Source organism: Pseudophryne corroboree, chromosome 1, assembly GCF_028390025.1.
Source record: "Pseudophryne corroboree isolate aPseCor3 chromosome 1, aPseCor3.hap2, whole genome shotgun sequence".
Lineage (NCBI taxonomy): Eukaryota > Metazoa > Chordata > Amphibia > Anura > Myobatrachidae > Pseudophryne > Pseudophryne corroboree.
The window spans coordinates 165267808-165290968 of NC_086444.1; the positions used below are offsets into that span (position 1 = coordinate 165267808).

Consider the following 23161-nt stretch of genomic DNA (forward strand, 5'->3'; position numbering starts at 1 on the left):
CTGGGGTTCCTGAAAGGACCATGGGGATTATACCAAAGCTCCCAAACGGGCGGGAGAGTGCGGATGACTCTGCAGCACCGAATGAGAGAACTCCAGGTCCTCTTTTGCCAGGATAACAAATTTGTAGAATTTTACAAACGTGTTCTCCCCTGACCACGTATCTGCTCGGCAGAGTTGTAATGCCGAGACCTCTCGGGCAGCCGCCCAAGATGAGCCCACCTTCCTTGTGGAATGGGCCTTAACCGATTTAGACTGTGGCAGGCCTGCCTCAGAATGTGCAAGTTGAATTGTGTTACAAATCCAACGAGCAATCGACTGCTTAGAAGCAGGCGCACCCAACTTGTTGGGTGCATACAGTATAAACAGCGAGTCAGATTTTCTGACTCCAGCTGTCCCGGAACATATTTTCAGGGCCCTGACAACTTCTAGCAACTTGGAGTCCTCCAAGTCCCTAGTAGGTGCAAGGCACCACAATAAGCTGGTTCAGGTGAAACACTGACACCACCTTAGGGAGAGAACTGGGGACGAGTCCGCAGCTCTGCCCTGTCCGAATGGACAAACAGATATGGGCTTTTTTGAGAAAAAACCACCAATTTGACACTCGCCTGGTCCAAGCCAGGGCCAAGAGCATGGTCACTTTTTATGTGAGATGCTTCAAATCCACATATTTGACTGGTTTTAAACCAATGTGATTTGAGGAATCCCAGAACAACGTTGAGATCCCACAGTGCCACTGGAGGCACAAAAAAGGGGTTTGTATATGCAATACTCCCTTGACAAACTTCTGGACTTCAGGAACTGAAGCCAATTCTTTTTGGAAGAAAATTTACAGGGCCGAATTTGAACCTTAATGGACCCCAATTTGAGGCCCATAGACACTCCTGTTTGCAGGAAATGCAGGAAACGACCGAGTTGAAATTTCTTTGTGGGGCCTTCCTGGCCTCACACCACGCAACATATTTTCGCCACACGTGGTGATAATGTTGTGCGGTCACCTCCTTTCTGGCTTTGACCAGGGTAGGAATGACCTCTTCCGGAATGCCTTTTTTTCCCTTAGGATCCGGCTTTCCATCGCCATGCCGACAAACGCAGCTGCGGTAAGTCTTGGAACAGACATGGTACTTGCTGAAGCAAGTCCCTTCTTAGCGGCAGAGGCCATAAGACCTCTGTAAGCATCTCTTGAAGTTCCGGGTACCAAGTCCTTCTTGGCCAATCCGGAGCCATGAGTATAGTTCTTACTCCTCTACGTCTTATAATTCTCAGCACCTTAGGTATGAGAAGCAGAGGAGGGAACACATACACCGACTGGTACACCCACGGTGTTACCAGAACGTCCACATCTATTGCCTGAGAGTCTCTTGACCTGGCGCAATACCTGTCCCGTTTTTTTGTTCAGACGGGACGCCATCATGTCCACCTTTGGTATTTCCCAACGGTTTACAATCATGTGGAAAAAACTTCTCAATGAAGTTTCCACTCTCCCGGGTGGAGGTCGTGCTGAGGAAGTCTGCTTCCCAGTTTCCATTCCCGGGATGAAAAACTGCTGACAGTGTTATCACATGATTTTCCGCCCAGCGAAAAGTCCTTGCAGTTTCTGCCATTGCCCTCCTGCTTCTTGTGTCGCCCTGTCTGTTTACGTGGGCGACTGCCGTGATGTTTTTCCCACTGGATCAATACCGGCTGACCTTGAAGCAGAGGTCTTGCTAAGCTTAGAGCATTATAAATTTACCCTTAGCTCCAGTATATTTATGTGGAGAAAAGTCTCCATACTTGATCACACTCCCTGGAAATTTTTCCCTTGTGTGACTGCTCCCCAGCCTCTCAGGCTGGGCTCCGTGGTTACCAGCATCCAATCCTGAATGCCGAATCTGCGGCCCTCTAGAAGATGAGCACTCTATAACCACCACAGGAGAGACACCCTTGTCCTTGGATATTGGGTTATCCGCTGATGCATCTGAAGATGCGATCCGGACCATTTGTCCAGCAGATCCCACTGAAAAGTTCTTACGTGAAATCTGCCGAATGGAATTGCTTCGTAGGAAGCCACCATTTTTACCCAGGACCCTTGTGCAATGATGCACTGTTTTTAGGAGGTTCCTGACTTGCTCGGATAACTCCCTGGCTTTCTCTTCCGGGAGAAACACCTTTTTCTGGACTGTGTCCAGAATCATCCCTAGGCACAGCAGACGTGTCGTCGGGATCAGCTGCGATTTTGGAATATTTAGAATCCACCCGTGCTGATTGTAGCAGTATCCGAGATAGTGCTACTCCGACCTCCAACTGTTCCCTGGACTATGCCCCTATCAGGAGATCGTCCAAGTAAGGGATAATTAAGACGCCTTTTCTTCGAAGAAGAATCATCATTTCGGCCATTACCTTGGTAAAGACCCCGGGGTGCCGTGGACAATCCAAACGGCAGCGTCTGAAACTGATAGTGACAGTTCTGCACCACGAACCTGAGGTACCCTTAGTGAGAAGGGCAAATTTGGGACATAGAGGTAAGCATCCCTGATGTCCCGGGACACTATATAGTCCCCTTCTTCCTGGTTCGTTATCACTGCTCTGAGTGACTTCATCTTAATTTGAACCTTTGTAAGTGTTCAAAAAAAAATTTTTAGAATAAGTCTCACCTAGCCTTCTGGCTTCAGTACCACAATATAGTGTGGAATAATACCCCTTTTCTGTAGTAGGAGGGGTAATTTAATTATCACCTGCTGGGAATACAGCTTGTGAATTTTTTCCCATACTACCTCCTTGTCGGAGGGAGACTTGGTAAAGCAGACTTCAGGAGCCTGCGAAGGGGAAACGTCTCGACATTCCCATCTGTACCCCCGGGATACTACTTGTAGGATCCAGGGGTCCTGTACGGTCTCAGCGCCATGCTGAGAACTTGTCAGACGCGGTGGAACGCTTCTGTTCCTGGGAATGGGCTGCCTGCTGCAGTCTTCTTCCCTTTCCTCTATCCCTGGGCAGATATAATCTTATAGGGACGAGAGGACTGAGGCTGAAAAGACGGTGTCTTTTTCTGCAGAGATGTGACTTAGGGTAAAAAACGGTGGATTTTCCAGCAGTTGCCGTGACCACCAGGTCCGATGGACCGACCCCAAACAAGTCCTCTTCCTTTATACGGCCATACTGTGCCGTTTGGAATCTGCATCACCTGACCACTGTCGTGTCCATAACATCTTCTGGCAGTTATGGACATCGCGTTTATTCATGATGCCAGAGTGCAAATATCCCTCTGTGCATCTCGCATATATAGAAATGCTCTATAGTCAATAAAATACTGTCCCTGTCAAGGGTATCAATATTTTTAGTCAGGGAATCCGACCAAGCCACCCTAGCTCTGCACATCCAGGCTGAGGCGATCGCTGGCCGCAGTATAACACCAGTATGTGTGTATATACTTTTTATTATATTTTCCAGCCTTGTCAGCTGGTCCTTGAGGACGGCCCTATCTATAGACGGTACCGCCACTTGTTTTGATAAGCGTGTGAGCGCCTTATCCACCTTAAGGGGTGTTTCCCAACGCGCCCTAACTTCTGGCGGGAAAGGGTATACCGCCCATAATTTTCTATCGGGGGGAACCCACGCATCATCACACACTTTATTTAATTTATCTGATTCAGGAAAAACTATGGTAGTTTTTTCACATCCCACATAATACCCTCTTTTGTGGTACTTGTAGTATCAGAAATACGTAACACCTCCTTCATTGCCTTTAACGTGTGGCCCTAATAAGGAATACGTTTGTTTATTCACCGTCGACACTGGATTCAGTGTCCCTGTCTGTGTCTGTGTCGACCGACTAAAGTAAACGGGCGTTTTAAAAACCCTTGACGGTGTTTTTGAGACGTCTGGACCGTACTAATTGTTTGTCGGCCGTCTCATGTCGTCAACCGACTTTGCAGCGTGTTGACATTATCACGTAATTTCCTAAATAAGCCATCCATTCCGGTGTCGACTCCCTAGAGAGTGACATCACCATTACAGGCAATTGCTCCGCCTCCACGCCAATATCGTCCTCATACATGTCGACACACACGTACCGACACACAGGGAATGCTCTATACGAAGACAGGACCCACTAGCCCTTTGGGGAGACAGAGGGAGAGTCTGCCAGCACACACCAAAAAGCGCTATATATGACAGGGATAGCCTTATGATTAAGTGCTCCCTTATAGCTGCTTTTATATTAATATATATATATATAGCCATTTATTTTGCCCCCCCTCTCTGTTATACCCTGTTTCTGTAGTGCAGTGCAGGGGAGAGACCTGGGAGCCTTCCTGACCAGCGGAGCTGTGACAGAAAATGGCGCCGTGTGCTGAGGAGATAGGCCCCGCCCCTTTTCCGGCGGGCTCGTCTCCCGCTATTTAGTACATTTAGGCAGGGGTAAATATCTCCATATAGCCTCTGGGGCTATATGTGAGGTATTTTTAGCCTTTTTAAAGGTTTTCATTTGCCTCCCAGGGCGCCCCCCCCCAGCGCCCTGCACCCTCAGTGACTGCCGTGTGAAGTGTGCTGAGAGGAAAATGGCGCACAGCTGCAGTGCTGTGCGCTACCTTAAGAAGACTGCAGGAGTCTTCAGCCGCCGATTCTGGACCTCTTCTTGCTTCAGCATCTGTGAGGGGGCCGGCGGCGTGGCTCCGGTGACCATCCAGGCTGTACCTGTGATCGTCCCTCTGGAGCTTCATGTCCAGTAGCCAAGAAGCCAATCCATCCTGCACGTAGGTGAGTTCACTTCTTCTCCCCTCTGTCCCTCGTTGCAGTGATCCTGTTGCCAGCAGGAATCACTGTAAAATAAAAAACCTAAGCTAAACTCTCTAAGCAGCTCTTTATGAGAGCCACCTAGAATTGCACCCTTCTCGGCCGGGCACAAAATCTAACTGGCTTGGAGGAGGGTCATAGGGGGAGGAGCCAGTGCACACCACCTGATCCTAAAGCTTTACTTTTTGTGCCCTGTCTCCTGCGGAGCCGCTATTCCCCATGGTCCTTTCAGGAACCCCAGCATCCACTAGGACGATAGAGAAATTATAGCTCCCAGCAACCCTTGCTGCCGGGAGCTCCCGACAGCAAGTGTTGCTGGGAGTTATAGTTTATTTTCAGTTTCTTCCCTGTGCATTGCGGTGCCGGACACCGGCGCCAGCTCCTGCTTGCTAAGCGATCCTCCGCCCTCCATCTCAGGCAATGCACAGGCAGCTCGGCTTAGCAGGTAATGCCAGACACTACGGCTTAAGGGATTCCACCAATTGGCCGATGGTGGCACCGTCGGGCGGCGCCCCCTGCTCGGCTGGCGAGTGCCATCCTGGCCAATGGGTAGATACGCCCCTGATCACAAATGATCACCAGGCAATAAATAGTTAGCGGTCCCAACATTTGAAAATGAGGATATATTCACCAGTGCCTGGACTACATTATTGTTCTATAGTGCAAGGGGTTATTGTCTGGTGCTCAGTGTGACCACCAGACGTTAACTGTTTTGTGGGCACCCCATTTGAAAGAGGGAACTCCCCTCTTTCAAACAAGAGTATCTCCATCTTTATAGGTGGTGGGGTTTGTGGAGTAATAGGTACTTAAAGCACCTTAACCCATTATTTTAATTCATTTTTTTTTTTTTTTTTCTTTCAAAAGTGACATTGTTAGGATCGGAGGGACACAAGTAGGATAGGCTTTGGGGTTTATTACTCCTCGGTGTAGAGGACAAATGGGGCTCATCGTCTGCAGTATTGCTGTAAACCTTGAGGACCAACCCCATTCTTCCTCCACAGCGAAGAGGTTAAGGATGCGTTTAAAGTTGAGGGTGCTGATCCAGAGTGTTATTGGCCAATCGAGTGAGTTCCAAAGGACGGTGACAATTACTATTAATGTTCTTTTGTCAATGACATAATACTGGGAATTTAAGTTTACTCCTCATAGAAGAAATGAACACGCTAACCTTGTGGCAAGTGTCTGTATTTTGGGGAGAGAAGTTGATTGGGGGAAAAATAAGATTTTAAACCTACCGGTAAATCTTTTTCTCGTAGTCCGTAGAGGATGCTGGGGACTCCGTAAGGACCATGGGGATAGACGGGCTCCGCAGAAGACATGGGCACTTTAAGAAAGACTTTGACTCTGGGTGTGCACTGGCTCCTCCCTCTATGCCCCTCCTCCAGACCACAGTTAGAGAAACTGTGCCCAGAGGAGACGGACAGTACGAGGAAAGGATTGTGTTAATCCAGGGCAAGATTCATACCAGCCACACCAATCACACCGAATAACTTGTGATAAACTACCCAGTTAACAGTATGAAAAAACAACATAGCATCAGTGCAGGACTGATGCAACTATGACATAACCCTTATTGAAGCAATAACTATATACAAGTATTGCACTATATACAAGTATTTCAGAAGTAGTCCGCACTTGGGACGGGCGCCCAGCATCCTCTACGGACTACGAGAAAAAGATTTACCGGTAGGTTTAAAATCTTATTTTCTCTTACGTCCCAGAGGATGCTGGGGACTCCGTAAGGACCATGGGGATTATACCAAAGCTCCCAAACGGGCGGGAGAGTGCGGATGACTCTGCAGCACCGATTGAGCAAACATGAGGTCCTCCTCAGCCAGGGTATCAAACTTATAGTATTTTGCAAAGGTGTTTGAACCCGACCAAGTAGCAGCTCGACACAGCTGTAGTGACGAGACCCCTGGGGCAGCCGCCCAAGAAGAGCCCACTTTCCTGGTGGAATGGGCCTTGACCGATTTCGGTAACGGCAATCCAGCCGTAGAATGCGCTTGCTGAATCGTGTTACAAATCCAGCGAGCAATAGTCTGCTTCGAAGCAGGGGCACCAATCTTGTTGGTTGCATACAGGACAAACAGCGCTTCAGTTTTCCTGACTCTAGCCGTCCTGGCCACGTAAATTTTCAAAGCCCTGACCACATCAAGTAATTCGGAATCCTCCAAGTCACGCGTAGCCACAGGCACCACAATAGGTTGGTTCATATGAAAGGATGAGACCACCTTAGGTAGGAATTGAGGACGGGTCCGCAACTCCGCTCTATCCATATGGAAAACCAGATAGGGGCTTTTATGTGATAAAGCCGCCAATTCCGAAACTTGCCTAGCCGAAGCCAAGGCTAACAACATGACCACCTTCCACATGAGATATTTCAACTCCACCGTTTTAAGTGGTTCAAACCAGTGTGATTTTAGAAAACTTAACACCACGTTAAGGTCCCAAGGTGCCACCGGAGGCACAAAAGGAGGCTGAATATGCAGCACTCCTTTTACAAAAGTCTGAACTTCTGGAAGAGAAGCCAATTCTTTTTGAAAGAAAATGGATAATGCCGAAATCTGGACCTTAATAGAGCCTAATTTTAGGCCCAAATTCACTCCAGTTTGTAGGAAGTGAAGGAAACGGCCCAGATGGAATTCTTCCGTAGGAGCATTCCTGGCCTCACACCAAGAAACATATTTTCGCCATATACGGTGATAATGTTTTGACGTTACATCCTTCCTAGCCTTTATCAGCGTAGGGATGACCTCAACCAGAATGCCTTTCTCTGCTAGGATCCGGCGTTCAACCGCCATGCCGTCAAACGCAGCTGCGGTAAGTCTTGGAACAGACAGGGCCCCTGCTGCAACAGGTCCTGTCTTAGAGGAAGAGGCCACGGATCTTCTGTGAGCATTTCCTGCAGATCCGGATACCAGGTCCTCCGTGGCCAATCTGGAACAATGAGGATTGTTCTCACTCCTCTTTGTCTTATTATCCTCAACACCTTGGGTATGAGAGGAAGAGGAGGAAATACATAGACCGACCGGAACACCCACTGTGTCACTAGGGCGTCTACAGCTACTACCTGAGGGTCTCTTGACCTTGCGCAATACCTCTGTAGCTTTTTGTTGAGGCGGGATGCCATCATGTCTATCTGTGGCAGTTCCCACCGACTTGTAATCTGTGCGAAGATTTCCTGATGAAGTCCCCACTCTCCCGGATGTAGGTCGTGTCTGCTGAGGAAGTCTGCTTCCCAGTTGTCCACTCCCGGAATGAACACTGCTGACAGTGCGCTTACGTGATTCTCCGCCCAGCGAAGAATTCTGGTGGCTTCTGCCATCGCCACTCTGCTCCTTGTGCCGCCTTGGCGGTTTACATGAGCCACTGCGGTGACGTTGTCTGACTGGATCAGAACCGGTTGGTCGCGAAGTAAGGTCTCCGCTTTACGTAGGGCGTTGTATATGGCCCTTAGTTCCAGGATGCTGATGTGAAGACAAGTCTCTTGACTTGACCAAAGACCTTGGAAATTTTTTCCCTGTGTGACTGCTCCCCAACCTCGGAGGCTTGCGTCTGTGGTCACCAGGATCCAGCCCTGAATGCTGAATCTGCGGCCCTCTAGAAGGTGAGCACTCTGCAGCCACCACAGGAGTGATACCCTGGCCCTGGGGGACAGGGTGATCAACCGATGCATCTGTAAATGTGACCCGGACCACTTGTCCAGTAGGTCCCATTGGAAAGTCCTCGCATGGAACCTGCCGAAGGGAATGGCCTCGTATGATGCCACCATCTTTCCCAGGACTCGAGTGCAGTGATGTACTGACACCTGTTTTGGTTTCAATAGGTTCCTGACAAGAGTCATGAGTTCCTGGGCCTTTTCTATTCGGAGATAAACCCTCTTCTGGTCCGTGTCCAGAATCATGCCCAAGAAAGACAGACGAGTCGTAGGAACCAACTGCGACTTCGGGATATTGAGAATCCAGCCGTGTTGCTGTAACACTTTCAGTGAAAGTGATACGCTGTTCAGCAACTGCTCTCTTGATCTTGCTTTTATGAGGAGATCGTCCAAGTACGGGATAATTGTGACACCTTGCTTGCGCAGGAGCACCATCATTTCCGCCATTACCTTGGTGAAAATTCTCGGGGCCGTGGCGAGACCAAACGGCAACGTCTGAAATTGGTAATGACAGTCCTGTACCGCAAATCTGAGGTACGCCTGATGAGGTGGATAAATGGGGACATGAAGGTATGCATCCTTTATGTCCAGGGACACCATAAAATCCCCCCCTTCCAGGCTTGCGATGACCGCTCTTAGCGATTCCATCTTGAACTTGAACCTTTTCAAGTATAGGTTCAGGGATTTCAAATTTAATATGGGTCTGACCGAACCGTCCGGTTTAGGGACTACAAACATGGTCGAGTAATATCCCTTTCCTTGTTGGAGGAGGGGAACCTTGACCACCACCTGTTGAAGATACAATTTTTGTTTTGCATATAACACTATCTCCCTTTCCTGGGGAGAAGTTGGTAGGGCCGATTTGAAAAATCGGCGAGGAGGCACTTCTTCGAATTCCAGCTTGTAACCCTGAGAAACAATTTCTATTGCCCAGAGATCCACCTGGGAGTGAACCCAGATGTGGCTGAAACTCCGAAGACGTGCCCCCACTGGGCCGGACTCCGCCAGTGGAGCCCCAGCGTCATGCGGTAGATATTGTAGAGGCCGGGGAGGACTTCTGTTCCTGGAAACTAGCTGTGTTGTGCAGCTTTTTTCCTCTGCCCCTACCTCTGGCAAGAAAGGACGCACCTCGCACTTTCTTGTTTCTTTGTGACCGAAAGGACTGCATTTGATAATGCGGAGCTTTCTTATGCTGTGAGGGAACGTAAGGTAAAAAATTTGATTTTCCAGCTGTAGCTGTGAAGACTAGGTCCGAGAGACCTTCCCCAAACAATTCCTCACCCCTGTAAGGTAAAACCTCCATATGCCTTTTTGAGTCGGCATCACCTGTCCATTGCCGTGTCCACATGACTCTTCTGGCAGAAAATCGACATAGCGTTTATTCTAGAACCCAGAAGACTAATGTCTCTTTGAGCATCTCTCATATATAGGTCAGCATCTCTTATATGCCCCAGGGTCAATAAAACAGTATCCTTATCTAGGGTATCCATCCCCTCAGATAAGGTATCCGTCCATGCCGCTACAGCACTACACACCCAGGCCGACGCAATTGCCGGTCTGAGTAAGGTACCTGAATGTGTATAACTGGACTTCAGGGTAATCTCCTGTTTGTGGTCAGCAGAATCTTTGAGGGTAGCCGTATCCTGGGACGGGAGGGCTACCTTCTTGGATAAGCATGTTAATGCTTTGTCCACCCTAGGGGAGGATTCCCATCGTAACCTATCCGTTGACGGGAAAGGATACGCCATAAGAATCCTTTTGGAAATCTGCAGTCTTTTATCTGGAGATTCCCAAGCTTTTTCACATAACTCGTTCAGCTCGTGTGAGGGGGGAAGGTTACCTCAGGCTTCTTACCCTTGTACATATGTACCCTCTTGTCAGGGACAGGGGGTTCCTCTGTGATGTGCAAAACATCTTTTATTGCCATAATCATATATCGAATGGATTTTGCCAATTTTGGCTGTAACTTTGCATCATCGTAATCGACACTGGAGTCAGAATCCGTGTCAGTATCTGTCAACAATCTGGGATAGTGGGCGCTTATGAGACTCTGACGGTCCCTGCGACATAGGATCAGGCATGGGTTGAGACCCTGACTGTCCCAAAGCTTCAGCCTTGTCTAATCTTTTGTGCAATGAGTTTACACTAGCATTTAAAACATTCCACATATCCATCCAGTCAGGTGTCGGCGCTGTCGGCGGAGACACCACATTCATTTGCTCCCGCTCCTCTCTAACATAGCCTTCTTCCTCAGACATGTCGACACACGCGTACCGACACACCACACACACAGGGAATGCTCTTTCTGAAGACAGTTCCCCCACAAGGCCCTTTGGAGAGACAGAGAGAGAGTATGCCAGCACACACCCCAGCGCTATATAACCCAGGAATAACACAGTAACTTAATGTTTACCAAGTAGCGCTGCTGTATGTAATTTGCGCCGAATTATGTGCCCCCCCTCTCTTTTCAACCCTCTTGTCTACCGTGGTATAAGCAGGGGAGAGTCCGGGGAGCTTCCTCTCAGCGGTGCTGTGGAGAAAAAATGGCGCTGGTGAGTGCTGAGGGAGAAGCCCCGCCCCCTCGGCGGCGGGCTTCTGTCCCGCTTAAACTGTAAAATTGGCAGGGGCTCATACATATATACAGTGCCCAGCTGTATATATGTTATATTTTTGCCAAAAAGAGGTTTATATTGCTGCCCAGGGCAACCCCCCCTGCGCCCTGCACCCTTACAGTGACCGGAGTATGTGAGGTGTATGGGAGCAATGGCGCACAGCTGCAGTGCTGTGCGTTACCTCAGTGAAGATCATGAAGTCATCTGCCGCCTCTGAAGTCTTCTTTTCTTCTCATACTCACCCGCCTTCTATCTTCCGGCTCTGCGAGGAGGACGGCGGCGCGGCTCTGGGACGGACGGCGAGGGTGAGATCCTGCGTACCAATCCCTCTGGAGCTAATGGTGTCCAGTAGCCTAAGAAGCAGGACCTTGCAACTCAGAGAGTAGGTCTGCTTCTCTCCCCTCAGTCCCTCGAAGCAGGGAGTCTGTTGCCAGCAGGCTCCCTGAAAATAAAAAACCTAACAAAATACTTTCTGTCAGAAAGCTCAGGAGAGCTCCTGAAAAGCACCCAGTCTCCACTGGGCACAGTATCAAACTGAGGTCTGGAGGAGGGGCATAGAGGGAGGAGCCAGTGCACACCCAGAACTAAAGTCTTTCTTAAAGTGCCCATGTCTCCTGCGGAGCCCGTCTATCCCTATAGTCCTTACGGAGTCCCCAGCATCCTCTAGGACGTTAGAGAAATTAAAAATAGTGGCATGAGCCATGTGGGGACTAAAAATGGGATGGTGAGGAAGATACCAAATAAAGCAAATGAAGATGAAACAGAAAGGGAATCAAAACGGAGTGGTGGGTGGTAAAAACAGGGATAAAGGGAGACCAGGAAAATGAGAAGAAGCATGAAAAGAGGGATAGAAGGTGTTGAAGAAAAACGGGAAGGAAAGATACATGGAACGCAACTGACCACATTAATGAGGGAGAGTGGGAGACACAATTTGTGAGGACAAGGAGGCAGTATGGATATGTCAGGATCTGGCACTGATGGCACATGCTGGTTACTGCTGAAACGTGCTGGTCTACCGCATCTAACTTTTCCTCTAGTCCCAAATATTTGGATGAATGTGTCCAGCCCTGCTTTCTATATGAGCCTGTCCCTCTGACATTCTCTGTCCTGCAATACACACCATTTGCTTCTTGTTTTATTTTGGGTTTTTTTTACACATTCCACATAATTCGGATAGGTTCTTGCATATTTCTTTTTCTGCCAGTAACAAAATTCCCAGAGAACCCACCATGTATCAGTGGCTGAATTTAGTGATTGCTGGCGTCAGAAATGAGATGTTCTATGCACTCAACAGACGTTCTGACAGTCCCCACCAACTTCCTTTAAATTGGAATGTACCTGTATATTTAGAAATGTTTGTGTGGTGTAAACATGTGATGTGTATGTTGCACGCATGCTTGAGTGCAGGTCATACGTGTGCAGGCTGCCTGTGTGTTTTATCACCTTAGAAAAGTGAAAGATAAAACCTTTAAATAAGAACATTTGGGGTAAGTTGATCTGTAGGTTCTATTGGAAGTGAACAAATTAGATCTTATGAGTCCTAGCGTTGCATGCAGATCTCCCGGTATCAGTGTAAACGACAAGTACTTCTACAAATACCTTTAAATCTCCCAGTGGCAGTTTTCCACAGGATGACGCCCTCGTGAAGAAGCACCTGCTCATTGCTCCTTATATCCTGCTTTGTAAACACACGCCCATTCTTCATTTTTGTCAATGTCTTATTTTCAATCTTATTTACAAACTCTTCCAGCTTTTGTTTTCTTTCAAACTCACTGACTCTTAAATCTACAGCAGCGATCATGTCCTTAATTAGGATGAGGGCTCGGCACAGGTCCTTGTGTTCCTCCGTCGCCTCTAGAAGTCAGGCAGGAGCAAATGTTAAGAGATGTCACATGCAGCACCAGAAACAGAGTACAGGTGCTAGAATAATTCAGATCAACAGTAACCCAATACAGACAACATTGCAGCCCTATATATATGGATGGATGGATTGACGGATGGACGGATGGACGCATAAAGATTAACCATCCTGACTACATCATAACAGTCACTGTGATAAGGAACGGGTGGACTTCTGGTTGCCGACTGTCGGGATCCCGGCACTCAGTACACCGGCGCCGGAATCCCGACAGCTGGCATACCGACAGATTTTCTCCCGCGTGGGGGTCCACGACCCCCCTGGAGGGAGAATAAATATAGCATCGCCACCGTGCCCGCAAGGGGCTCATTTGCGCTCGCCACGCTGTCGGTATGCCGGCGGTCGGGCTCCTGGCCGCCGGCATACCATACTACACCCATAAGGAACATTTGTTGTGACTTGTACAGGCTCAGACTAGTGAAAGCACTTATAGATCTCTAAGAACTTGAAGCACATCACATGAACCGGTGCAATAAGCAATTCGTTATATAAAATTATTCATAATAACCCTTATTATGAAAGAAGTGTTAATCTATTTTGCATGTGATTTTATAGGGCCTGACCAAAGCCTTTACCATGTGTGTGCTTCTCTCTCCCACTCACCAATTTATGCTGCTCAAACCCTATATAATGAATCTACCATTAATAAGGATAAATCTGTACAATGCTAGCTCACGTTCTACTCGATAGGAACCAAACAAGAAAGCAGCCTTGTCCGCAGTGCTGGGCTTATAATGACATGCCCATTTTACAAAACTAATGGTTATTACTTATTAATCTAGTTACAGACATGTAGGCAGATAAATGCAATTACTAAATTTCTGTGTGTTAATATTTGCATTAATGTTAGTAGGGCTTAATTCAGACCTGATCGCTGTTGTGCGAAATCACACAGCAGCCGATTATCGAATGACTGAACATGCGTAATAATCTGTTAAGCCAAACTGTGAAAAAATCCAGCTTTTGTTTTTTTATCGCTAGACGAACGCAGGTTGATTGACAGAAAGACGGCTATTGGGGGTGGAAACTGCCCATTTTCTGGGAGTGCATGGAAAAACGCAGGGGTTCTCAAGCGTTTTCTGGGAGGGTGTGTGTGTGATGTCAGCTCTGGCCTTGATCAGCCTGTTTCTTTCTTTACGCACAGACTGGAAAAATCATTCGATGGGTGAGTGAGTTGCAAATGGATTTGCAGGCGACCAGCATTTGCAAAGCTTTTCGCATGGCGTATGCAGACTTACACGGGGTGGGTATTTCACTCTATCTAGGCGGCAACTATCCGATTGCAAGCCTCTGCCAATTCACAAAGGTGCGATCAGGTCTGAATTAGGTCCACAGTCTCTATCGAATATCTATTAGTAGAAAGTATACCGCTCCAAGTAGGATATACTAAACCTAATGCACACTCAAAGATTATTTTTAAGTCACCTCCGGATTAAGTGCTCTGGATAACACAATCTATAACTAATATAGCCAAGTGGATACTTGAAACATCTGTATTTCATGGTCAGAGGTCATTCACACAAATGCATGTTATCAACTCGTGACTTCACTGAAAAAGGGTCAGTGTGAAAGTGACATCCTCCACTTAGCGCAGGATGCACTCTACTTGCAGGGTAGGGTAGTAAGAGCTTGCCTTTAGACCAGTGATGTCTACGGTACTGACCTGGTGTATAGCGCAATATCCTCTCCACCAGCACCGGGTACTTGGTGATGCGCTGTGTTACGAGGAGTATGCATTCAGGGATCCCCCGGCGACGAGCCTGTAGATTACTGTTTGTCTCCTATAAGCACAACATAACTTCTTACTGATTTCTCAATGACATATAAAGGACGTGGATATAATACAACTGCTGTCTAATGCACAAATATAAGGGCCTGATGCTGAGATGCACATAAGTCCAAATACAGATGTATCTCGCAGATACCTGCAAACAGCGAACACATCATAGAAAGCAATTGCAGACTGTGCATACACCGCACCATGCTTACGCACATGGATGGAGGATGTAAAAGCAGACGGAGTGATCCATCCAGATCACTTCCTCCGTGAAATGGGTATTTCTTTGACGGCAACCACGTGATCACATGGAACTGATCCGTCTCATGAGAGCGTCATGTATTAGGTCTAAGTAACACTACTTAAGGTGACGACAGCGGATATAAAAACGACAGGCATAAACACAAACTATTATTTGCCCCTTGGCAGGACAGAGGTATATTGTATCTGAACGATATCACTAGGGACTCTAGCTTTCCTCAATTTTCCCAGATTCAAGAAGATATTAACATTCCCTCCAGGTATCGCTATCAATTTTTACAACTTAGGCACTGTCATTCCTCACTGAGCCGCATCCTCTCTAGCAGACCCTTGACTACATTTAAGACCTTATGTTTCAGACGTCACTCAACCAAGGGTTTAATCTCCCTCTTATATACCACCCTTAATGGGGAGCCATCTTCTCAGCGTGATCCTCATGAGAGAGCATGAGAAACGGACTTGGGTTCGGCCTTAGACGATGAGGAATGGTCTGAAGCCTGGGAAAATGCGGCTTCTGGCTCCATTTGCGTCAGGGTTAAGGAGAACGTCTATAAATTATTATATAGATGGTATTATGTACCCTCTCATTTGAGCAGAATGTACCCGGACACATTGGACAGATGTTAGAGAGGATGCGGTGCGGAGGGCTCTTTTATACATATATGGTGGTCATGCCCTAAAATTGTGACTATCTGGAGAGATGTAATTAATCTTATTTCTAGCTTACTACAGATTCTTATTACTTACGATCCTAAATATATCCTCCTTCCCCTGAACCTGCCAGCGCTGATAAAATATCAAAATAAACTGCTGCGCCATGTGGTCTCTGCTATGACATGTCAATTGGCAGTGGACTGGAAAAACCCCGCTCCTCCTTCCTTGCAGTCTATAATATCTTGTATCTGGTATGTTTACCGTATGGAATATATTACTAGTACAATTAAATGTTCCTCTAAGTCGCTTGATAAAATATGGAGCCCGTGGCTGGCTACCCAAAATGCCCCTTCGCCCTTCAACCTGTAACGCCCTGTGCAGTATATGATAATTTTAGATTTAATTGATGGACACCTCCTGGGGATACTATTCTATACTTCTATTCCTTTCTTTCTTTCTTTTTTTCACCTTTTTACTCTTCAGTCTCTGTTGGTTACTCTCTCTACTGGCTGACATTCTTTCTATACTTTATTACCCGACTTCTGGGTTAAAAATAGATCATATGTTTTGGTTCTCTCTATGAATGCCACTTTTTAAACTATGTTTGTAATGTATTATGTTATGACTAAAACATGTTGATCTCTGTCTGATTCTATGATCTCACTAATAAAAATTATGTTTAAAAAAACAAAAACAAAAAGAAACGACCGGCATAGGCGAGCTGGTTCTCACATAAGCATAAGATAGAAAGCAGGCAGCTGCCACCGCCGGACGGGAAAGCGGCTACATGTGTGTCTGACTCAGGCGCTTAATGTATACATACCATTGTTTATTCAGCAAAGATACTCAATAGGGACATAGGGTGTCATTCCGAGTTGATCATAGCTGTGCTAAATTTAGCACAGCTACGATCATCTTCCCTGACATGCGGGGGGACACCCAGAACAGGGCTAGTCCGCCCCGCATGTCAGTCCAGCACCCCCCGCACAAGTACAAAGGCATCGCACAGAGGCGATGCTTCTGTACTTTTGGAGTAACTCCCGGCCAGGACAGCTCCTGCGGCTGGCCGGGAGTTGATCAACGCTGCCCCTGGTTGCAGCGGCTGCGTGTGACGTCACCCAGTCGCTGCGGCCCGCCCCCCCACACGGTCTGGCCACGCCTGCTTTGGCCGGACAGCGCCCCCCATAACGGCGGCCAAACGCCGCCGTGCCGCCCCCTCCCGCCCAGTGACCGCCTCTGCCTGTCAATCAGGCAGATGCGATTGCTAGGGAACGACGGCCTTTGACCGTCCGGCATGCGCCGGCGCAGTTCCAACCCGATCACTGCGCTGCAATAAACTGCAGCGAGCGATCGGGTCGGAATGACCCCCATAGTGAGATATTGCAAACTAGCCCTACATGAATGATATCTTTGTGACAAATTTCATATAGCCCACACACCAACAATAAATTGGCACAATCCTGCCGATGATTGTTTTAAAAAATGAGGCCATTACTCACTTCTTATTCTGCTTGATCTCTCGGCTGCTTTTAACACTGTTGACCACCCTCTTCTCATAAAAACACTACAATCCCTAGGTCTCCAGGGCACAGACCTTTCTTTGCTCTCAATTGCTCTTTTAGTGTTCATTTCTCCGATTCCACCTCCTCTTTGCCTTAGGTCCTCTGCTTTTTTCAATCTATACCACATCTCTTGGCAATCTAATCAGCTCCTTCAGATTTCAGTATCATCTGTATGTGGATGATACTCAAAACTACCTATCCTCCCCTGATTTGTCACCATCTGTATTGGGCCGTGTCACTGAATGCTTTTCTGCCATTTCATCTTGGATGTCATCTCACCACCTCAAACTTAATATTTCCAAAACAGAATAAATAATATTTCCACTGGCCAATAATAGTTACCAACCAGATCTCTCTATCACTGTTGATAACTCAACAATCAATCCTACCCCACAAGATCACCGCCTAGGTGTCATTCTTGACTCTGAACTCTCCTTTCTTCCCCACATTCAATGGGGGGAATTCAAATGTTTGAAAAGTTGGTTGGGTGTCTGTTTATTCCTGTCCATTAGATAGGAATAAGCAGACACCCAACTGACTTTTCAAACATTTGAATTCCCCCCAATATGTCTCAAAGTCATGTTATATACATCCAAGAAACATATCCAAAATACGACCATATCTTACACAAGACACAGCAAAAACTCTAATCCACGTTCTCATTATCTCCCGTATTGATTATTGTAATAGTCTGCTGACTGGTCTTTCCAAAGATAGACTCTCACCACTACAATCCATTTTGAATGCAGCTGCACGCTAGACATTCATCGTCTGCGGATCCGCTCTGTCAGTCCTTCCATTGGTGAACAGTATTCCACCGTATTCAGTATAAAATACTTTTACTTACATACAAGGTTATTAACCAAACTGCACCAACATACATCTGTTCACTCATCTCAAAATATTTCCCAACCCAACCTCTCCACTCTGCACAAGATCTGCATCTCTCATCCACACGCATTACTTGCTCTCACTCAAAATTACAAGATTTTATCCGGGCTTCACCCACTCACCGCCCTCCACATGCACAAGAAGACTCCCCTCTAGTCTCCAAACCTTCAAATGTTCCCTGAAAACTCACTTTTTCAGGCAAGCTTATCAAATTCCGGAATCACCCACATAACCTTCAATGCCTCCCTATCTAATTACATCCCCTCTGTACGGTCCACACATAACCTCACATATTTTATCTTACTTCACTTTCACACCCTCCGGACCCTTGGCCAACATTGCTGGGTGACTATATCATATAGCCCATTAAGAACTTTTGCAATCTGGTGGACCATTATGCAATAGGTAGCATCTATCCTTGTGTATCAATGCCTATTTCCCTATAGACTGTAAGCTTGTGAGCAGGGCCTTCCTACCTCTATGTCTGTCTGTATATAAGAAACTGTTAACGAATAAATAATAATAAAAATCAGCAAATCCAACATGTTGTAATTGGAAAATATTGATTTAGCAATACCGACCCAAAATGTTCAGAATTGTGTATTTTTAACATGTATTTTGCTGAACTCTCAACATCCCCCACCCCCCAAGAAACTGCTGATCATCGGAGTCCGCCGTCGGGTATTTACCCCACTGATGTATGGCATGCTTCACTGTATTCTGGGTGGCAGAGCACTATGGTGCATTCTCTCTAGTGGCCACAGGGAGGATCCGCAGTATAAGAAATAACTTGGATTTTCCACTGACAAGTTACTGGCAATAACAACCAGACATCACCTCACCTCCTGTTATTTTAAGAATTTCTTTGTATAATGAAGTTGAAGCTAAAAGAAAGAACTACAGATCGAAATGAGATATGCCAATTACATTTACATGCACAGTAATGTGGGCCATAAAGCAGAGCAACTTTCCTCCACCTATCCAACTGACCAACTAAAACACTGCCCCACACATCTAACCAACTTTTCCCCTACACCAGCCAAACAGCCAACTTTTTCCTCAGTACAACTTCTCTCCAACTTGTAAAGTCACAGAAGTAGGCGATGCATGTCTTTATTCAATAAACCGGTCATCTGTCACCCAAATTTTTAACACTAAACTACAGCTCCCAGTATAGTCACTCAAAACGGCTAGGTAAGGTAGCCTGCGCCCCGTCTGACTATGATTTGAAAATATTTAACAGTCTATAGTTATATGCAGGGTCTGCAGGATTGATACCTATGCGTCACACTTACATACCCTCCAACTGTACATTTTTAGCAGGTACAGTACCTTTTTTTTATGGTCTGTACAGATTTTTGGCGCTCCATTGAAAGTATAGGAAAAGGAACCGTGGCTACGCCCCCTTTTCTAATTTGTACCGATTTTTATGTTTAAAATGATGGAGAGTATGCACTTACCGTACTCAGATGTCTTTATGTAATACGGTTTACCTTTTTTTGCATGTTTGACATTAACACAGACTGCCCCCATCCCCCCCTCCCTGCTTCCCTCACACCCCCCCACCCCAATAGCAGTATAACTCAGGCAGGCATTACTGCTAATTAAGTATACAGTCCAAAGACATTACAAATAGGCACTGAATTCTGGAAGCCTACAGAGCGGATTAGTAACTTATGCCATCTCCATAGATGGTGAATAAAATGGGTTCCGGTATGAATGGTCGACCATGTTATGGTCGACAGTCATTAGGTCGACCACTATTGGTCGACATGGACACATGGTCGACACATGAAAAACTTTTTTTGTGTCGTTTTTTGCGTAAAGTGACTGGGAACCCCAATTAGTGCACCGCTTCGCTCGCCATGCTTCGGGCATGGTGCCTTCGCTCCGCTACCGCTTCGCTCGGCACAGATTACCGTTCCAATCGTAGTCCACGTGGATCGTAAAGTATGGACAAGTTCCCCAAAAGAAAAAAAAATAAGAATTTACTTACCGATAATTCTATTTCTCGTAGTCCGTAGTGGATGCTGGGACTCCGTAAGGACCATGGGGAATAGCGGCTCCGCAGGAGACAGGGCACAAAAGTAAAGCTTTAGGATCAGGTGGTGTGCACTGGCTCCTCCCCCTATGACCCTCCTCCAAGCCTCAGTTAGGATACTGTGCCCGGACGAGCGTACATAATAAGGAAGGATTTTGAATCCCGGGTAAGACTCATACCAGCCACACCAATCACACCATACAACTTGTGATCTGAACCCAGTTAACAGTATGATAAAAACGTAGGAGCCTCTGAAAGATGGCTCACAACAATAAACAACCCGATGTTATTGTAACAATAACTATATACAAGTATTGCAGACAATCCGCACTTGGGATGGGCGCCCAGCATCCACTACGGACTACGAGAAATAGAATTATCGGTAAGTAAATTCTTATTTTCTCTGACGTCCTAAGTGGATGCTGGGACTCCGTAAGGACCATGGGGATTATACCAAAGCTCCCAAACGGGCGGGAGAGTGCGGATGACTCTGCAGCACCGAATGAGAGAACTCCAGGTCCTCCTCAGCCAGGGTATCAAATTTGGAGAATTTAGCAAACGTGTTTGCCCCTGACCAAGTAGCTGCTCGGCAAAGTTGTAAAGCCGAGACCCCTCGGGCAGCCGCCCAAGATGAGCCCACTTTCCTTGTGGAATGGGCTTTAACAGATTTTGGCTGTGGCAGGCCTGCCACAGAGTGTGCAAGCTGAATTGTACTACAAATCCAACGAGCAATCGTCTGCTTAGAAGCAGGAGCACCCAGCTTGTTGGGTGCATACAGGATGAACAGCGAGTCAGATTTTCTGACTCCAGCCGTCCTGGAAACATATATTTTCCGGCCTTGACAACGTCTAGCAACTTGGAGTCCTCCAAGTCCCTAGTAGCCGCAGGCACCACAATAGGTTGGTTCAGGTGGACGCTGAAACCACCTTAGGGAGAAACTGAGGACGAGTCCTCAATTCCGCCCTGTCCGAATGGAAAATCAGATAAGGGCTTTTACAGGATAAAGCCGCCAATTCTGACACGCGCCTGGCCCAGGCCAGAGCCAACAGCATGACCACTTTTCCTGTGAGATATTTTAACTCCATAGATTTAAGTGGGTCAAACCAATGTGACTTTTGGGACCCAAAAACTACATTGAGATCCCAAGGTGCCACTGAAGGCACCAAAGGAGACTGTATATGCAGTACCCCTTTTACAAACGTCTGAACTTCAGGGACTGAAGCTAGTTCTTTTTGGAAGAAAATTGACAGAGCCGAAATTTGAACCTTAATGGACCCCAATTTCAGGCCCATAGACACTCCTGTTTGCAGGAAATGTAGGAATCGTCGAATTTCCTCTGTCGGGCCTTACTGGCCTCGCACCACGCAACATATTTTCGCCAAATGCAGTGATAATGTTTTGCGGTTACATCCTTCCTGGCTTTGATCAGGATAGGGATGACTTCATCCGGAATGCCTTTTTCCTTCAGGATCCGGCGTTCAACCGCCATGCCGTCAAACGCAGCCGCGGTAAGTCTTGGAACAGACAGGGTCCTTGCTGGAGCAGGTCCCTTCTTAGAGGTAGAGGTTACGGATCCTCCGTGAGCATCTCTTGAAGTTCCGGTTACCAAGTCCTTCTTGGCCAAACCGGAGCCACGAATATAGTGCTTACTCCTCTCCATCTTATCAATCTCAGTACCTTGGGTATGAGAGGCAGAGGAGGGAACCCATACACTGATTGGTACACCCACGGTGTTACCAGAGCCTTTACAGCTATTGACTGAGGGTCCCTTGACCTGGCGCAATACCTGTCGAGTTTTTCCCAACGGTTTATAATCATGTGGAGGACTTCTGGGTGAAGTTCCCACTCTCCCGGGTGGAGGTCGTGCTGAGGAAATCTGCTTCCCAGTTGTCCACTCCCGGAATGAATACTGTTGACAGTGCTATCACATGGTTTTCCGCCCAGCGAAGAATCCTTGCAGCTTCTGCCATTGCCCTCCTGCTTCTTGTGGCACCCTGTCTGTTTACGCGGGTGACTGCCGTAATGTTGTCCGACTGGATCAACACCGGCTGACCTTGAAGCAGAGGTCTTGCTAAGCTTAGAGCATTGTAAATGGCCCTTAGCTTCAGATATTTATGTGAAGTGATGTCTCCAGGCTTGACCATAAGCCCTGGATATTCCTTCCCTGTGTGACTGCTCCCCAGCCTCGCAGGCTGGCATCCGTGGTCACCAGGACCCAGTCCTGAATGCCGAATCTGCGGCCCTCTAGAAGATGAGCACTCTGCAACCACCACAGGAGGGATACCCCTGTCCTTGGTGACAGGGTTATCCGCTGATGCATCTGAAGATGCGACCCGGACCATTTTTCCAGTAGGTCCCACTGGAAAGTCCTTGCGTGGAATCTGCCAAATGGGATTGCTTCGTAGGAAGCCACCATTTTTACACAGAACCCTTGTGCATTGATGCACTGAGACTTGGCTCGGTTTTAGGAGGTTCCTGACTAGCTCGGATAACTCCCTGGCTTTCTCCTCCGGGAGAAACACCTTCTTTCTGGACTGTGTCCAGGATCATCCCTAGGAACAGAAGACAAGTCGTCGGAACCAGCTGCGATTTTGGAATATTGAGAATCCAATCGTGCTGCCGCAACACTACCTGAGATAGTGCTACACTGACCTCCAACTGTTCCCTGGATCTTACCCTTATCAGGGAATCGTCCAAGTAAAGAATAACTAAAATTCCCTTCCTTCGAAGGAATATCATCATTTCGGTCCTTACTTTAGTAAAGACCCGGGGTGCCGTGGACCATCCCTACGGCAGCGTCTGAACTGATAGTGACAGTTCTGTACCATAACCTGAGGTACCCTTGGTGAGAAGGGTAAATTTTTATTTTTTTTTGACATGAAGGTAAGCATCCTTGATGTCCCGAGACATCATGTAGTCCCCTTCTTCCAGGTTCGCAATCACTGCTCTGAGTGACTCAATCTTGAATTTGAACCTCTGTATTCAAAGATTTTAGATTTAGAATCGGTCTCACC

General features: G+C 47.1%; 1 protein-coding gene across 4 annotated transcripts in view; it reads right to left on the reverse strand.

Moving 5' to 3' along the window:
* The window catches only part of ARHGEF28 (Rho guanine nucleotide exchange factor 28), a 418990-nt gene that overhangs the window by 82952 nt on the left and 312877 nt on the right, over positions 1 to 23161 (reverse strand). For all 4 annotated transcript variants that reach the window (XM_063963865.1, XM_063963868.1, XM_063963866.1 and 1 more), the window contains 2 exons: positions 14625 to 14742; positions 12643 to 12897 (listed from right to left, as the gene is read on the reverse strand). In XM_063963865.1, coding sequence (XP_063819935.1) covers positions 12643 to 12897; positions 14625 to 14742 — 373 coding nt within the window. The remainder of the gene's footprint in view (positions 1 to 12642; positions 12898 to 14624; positions 14743 to 23161) is intronic.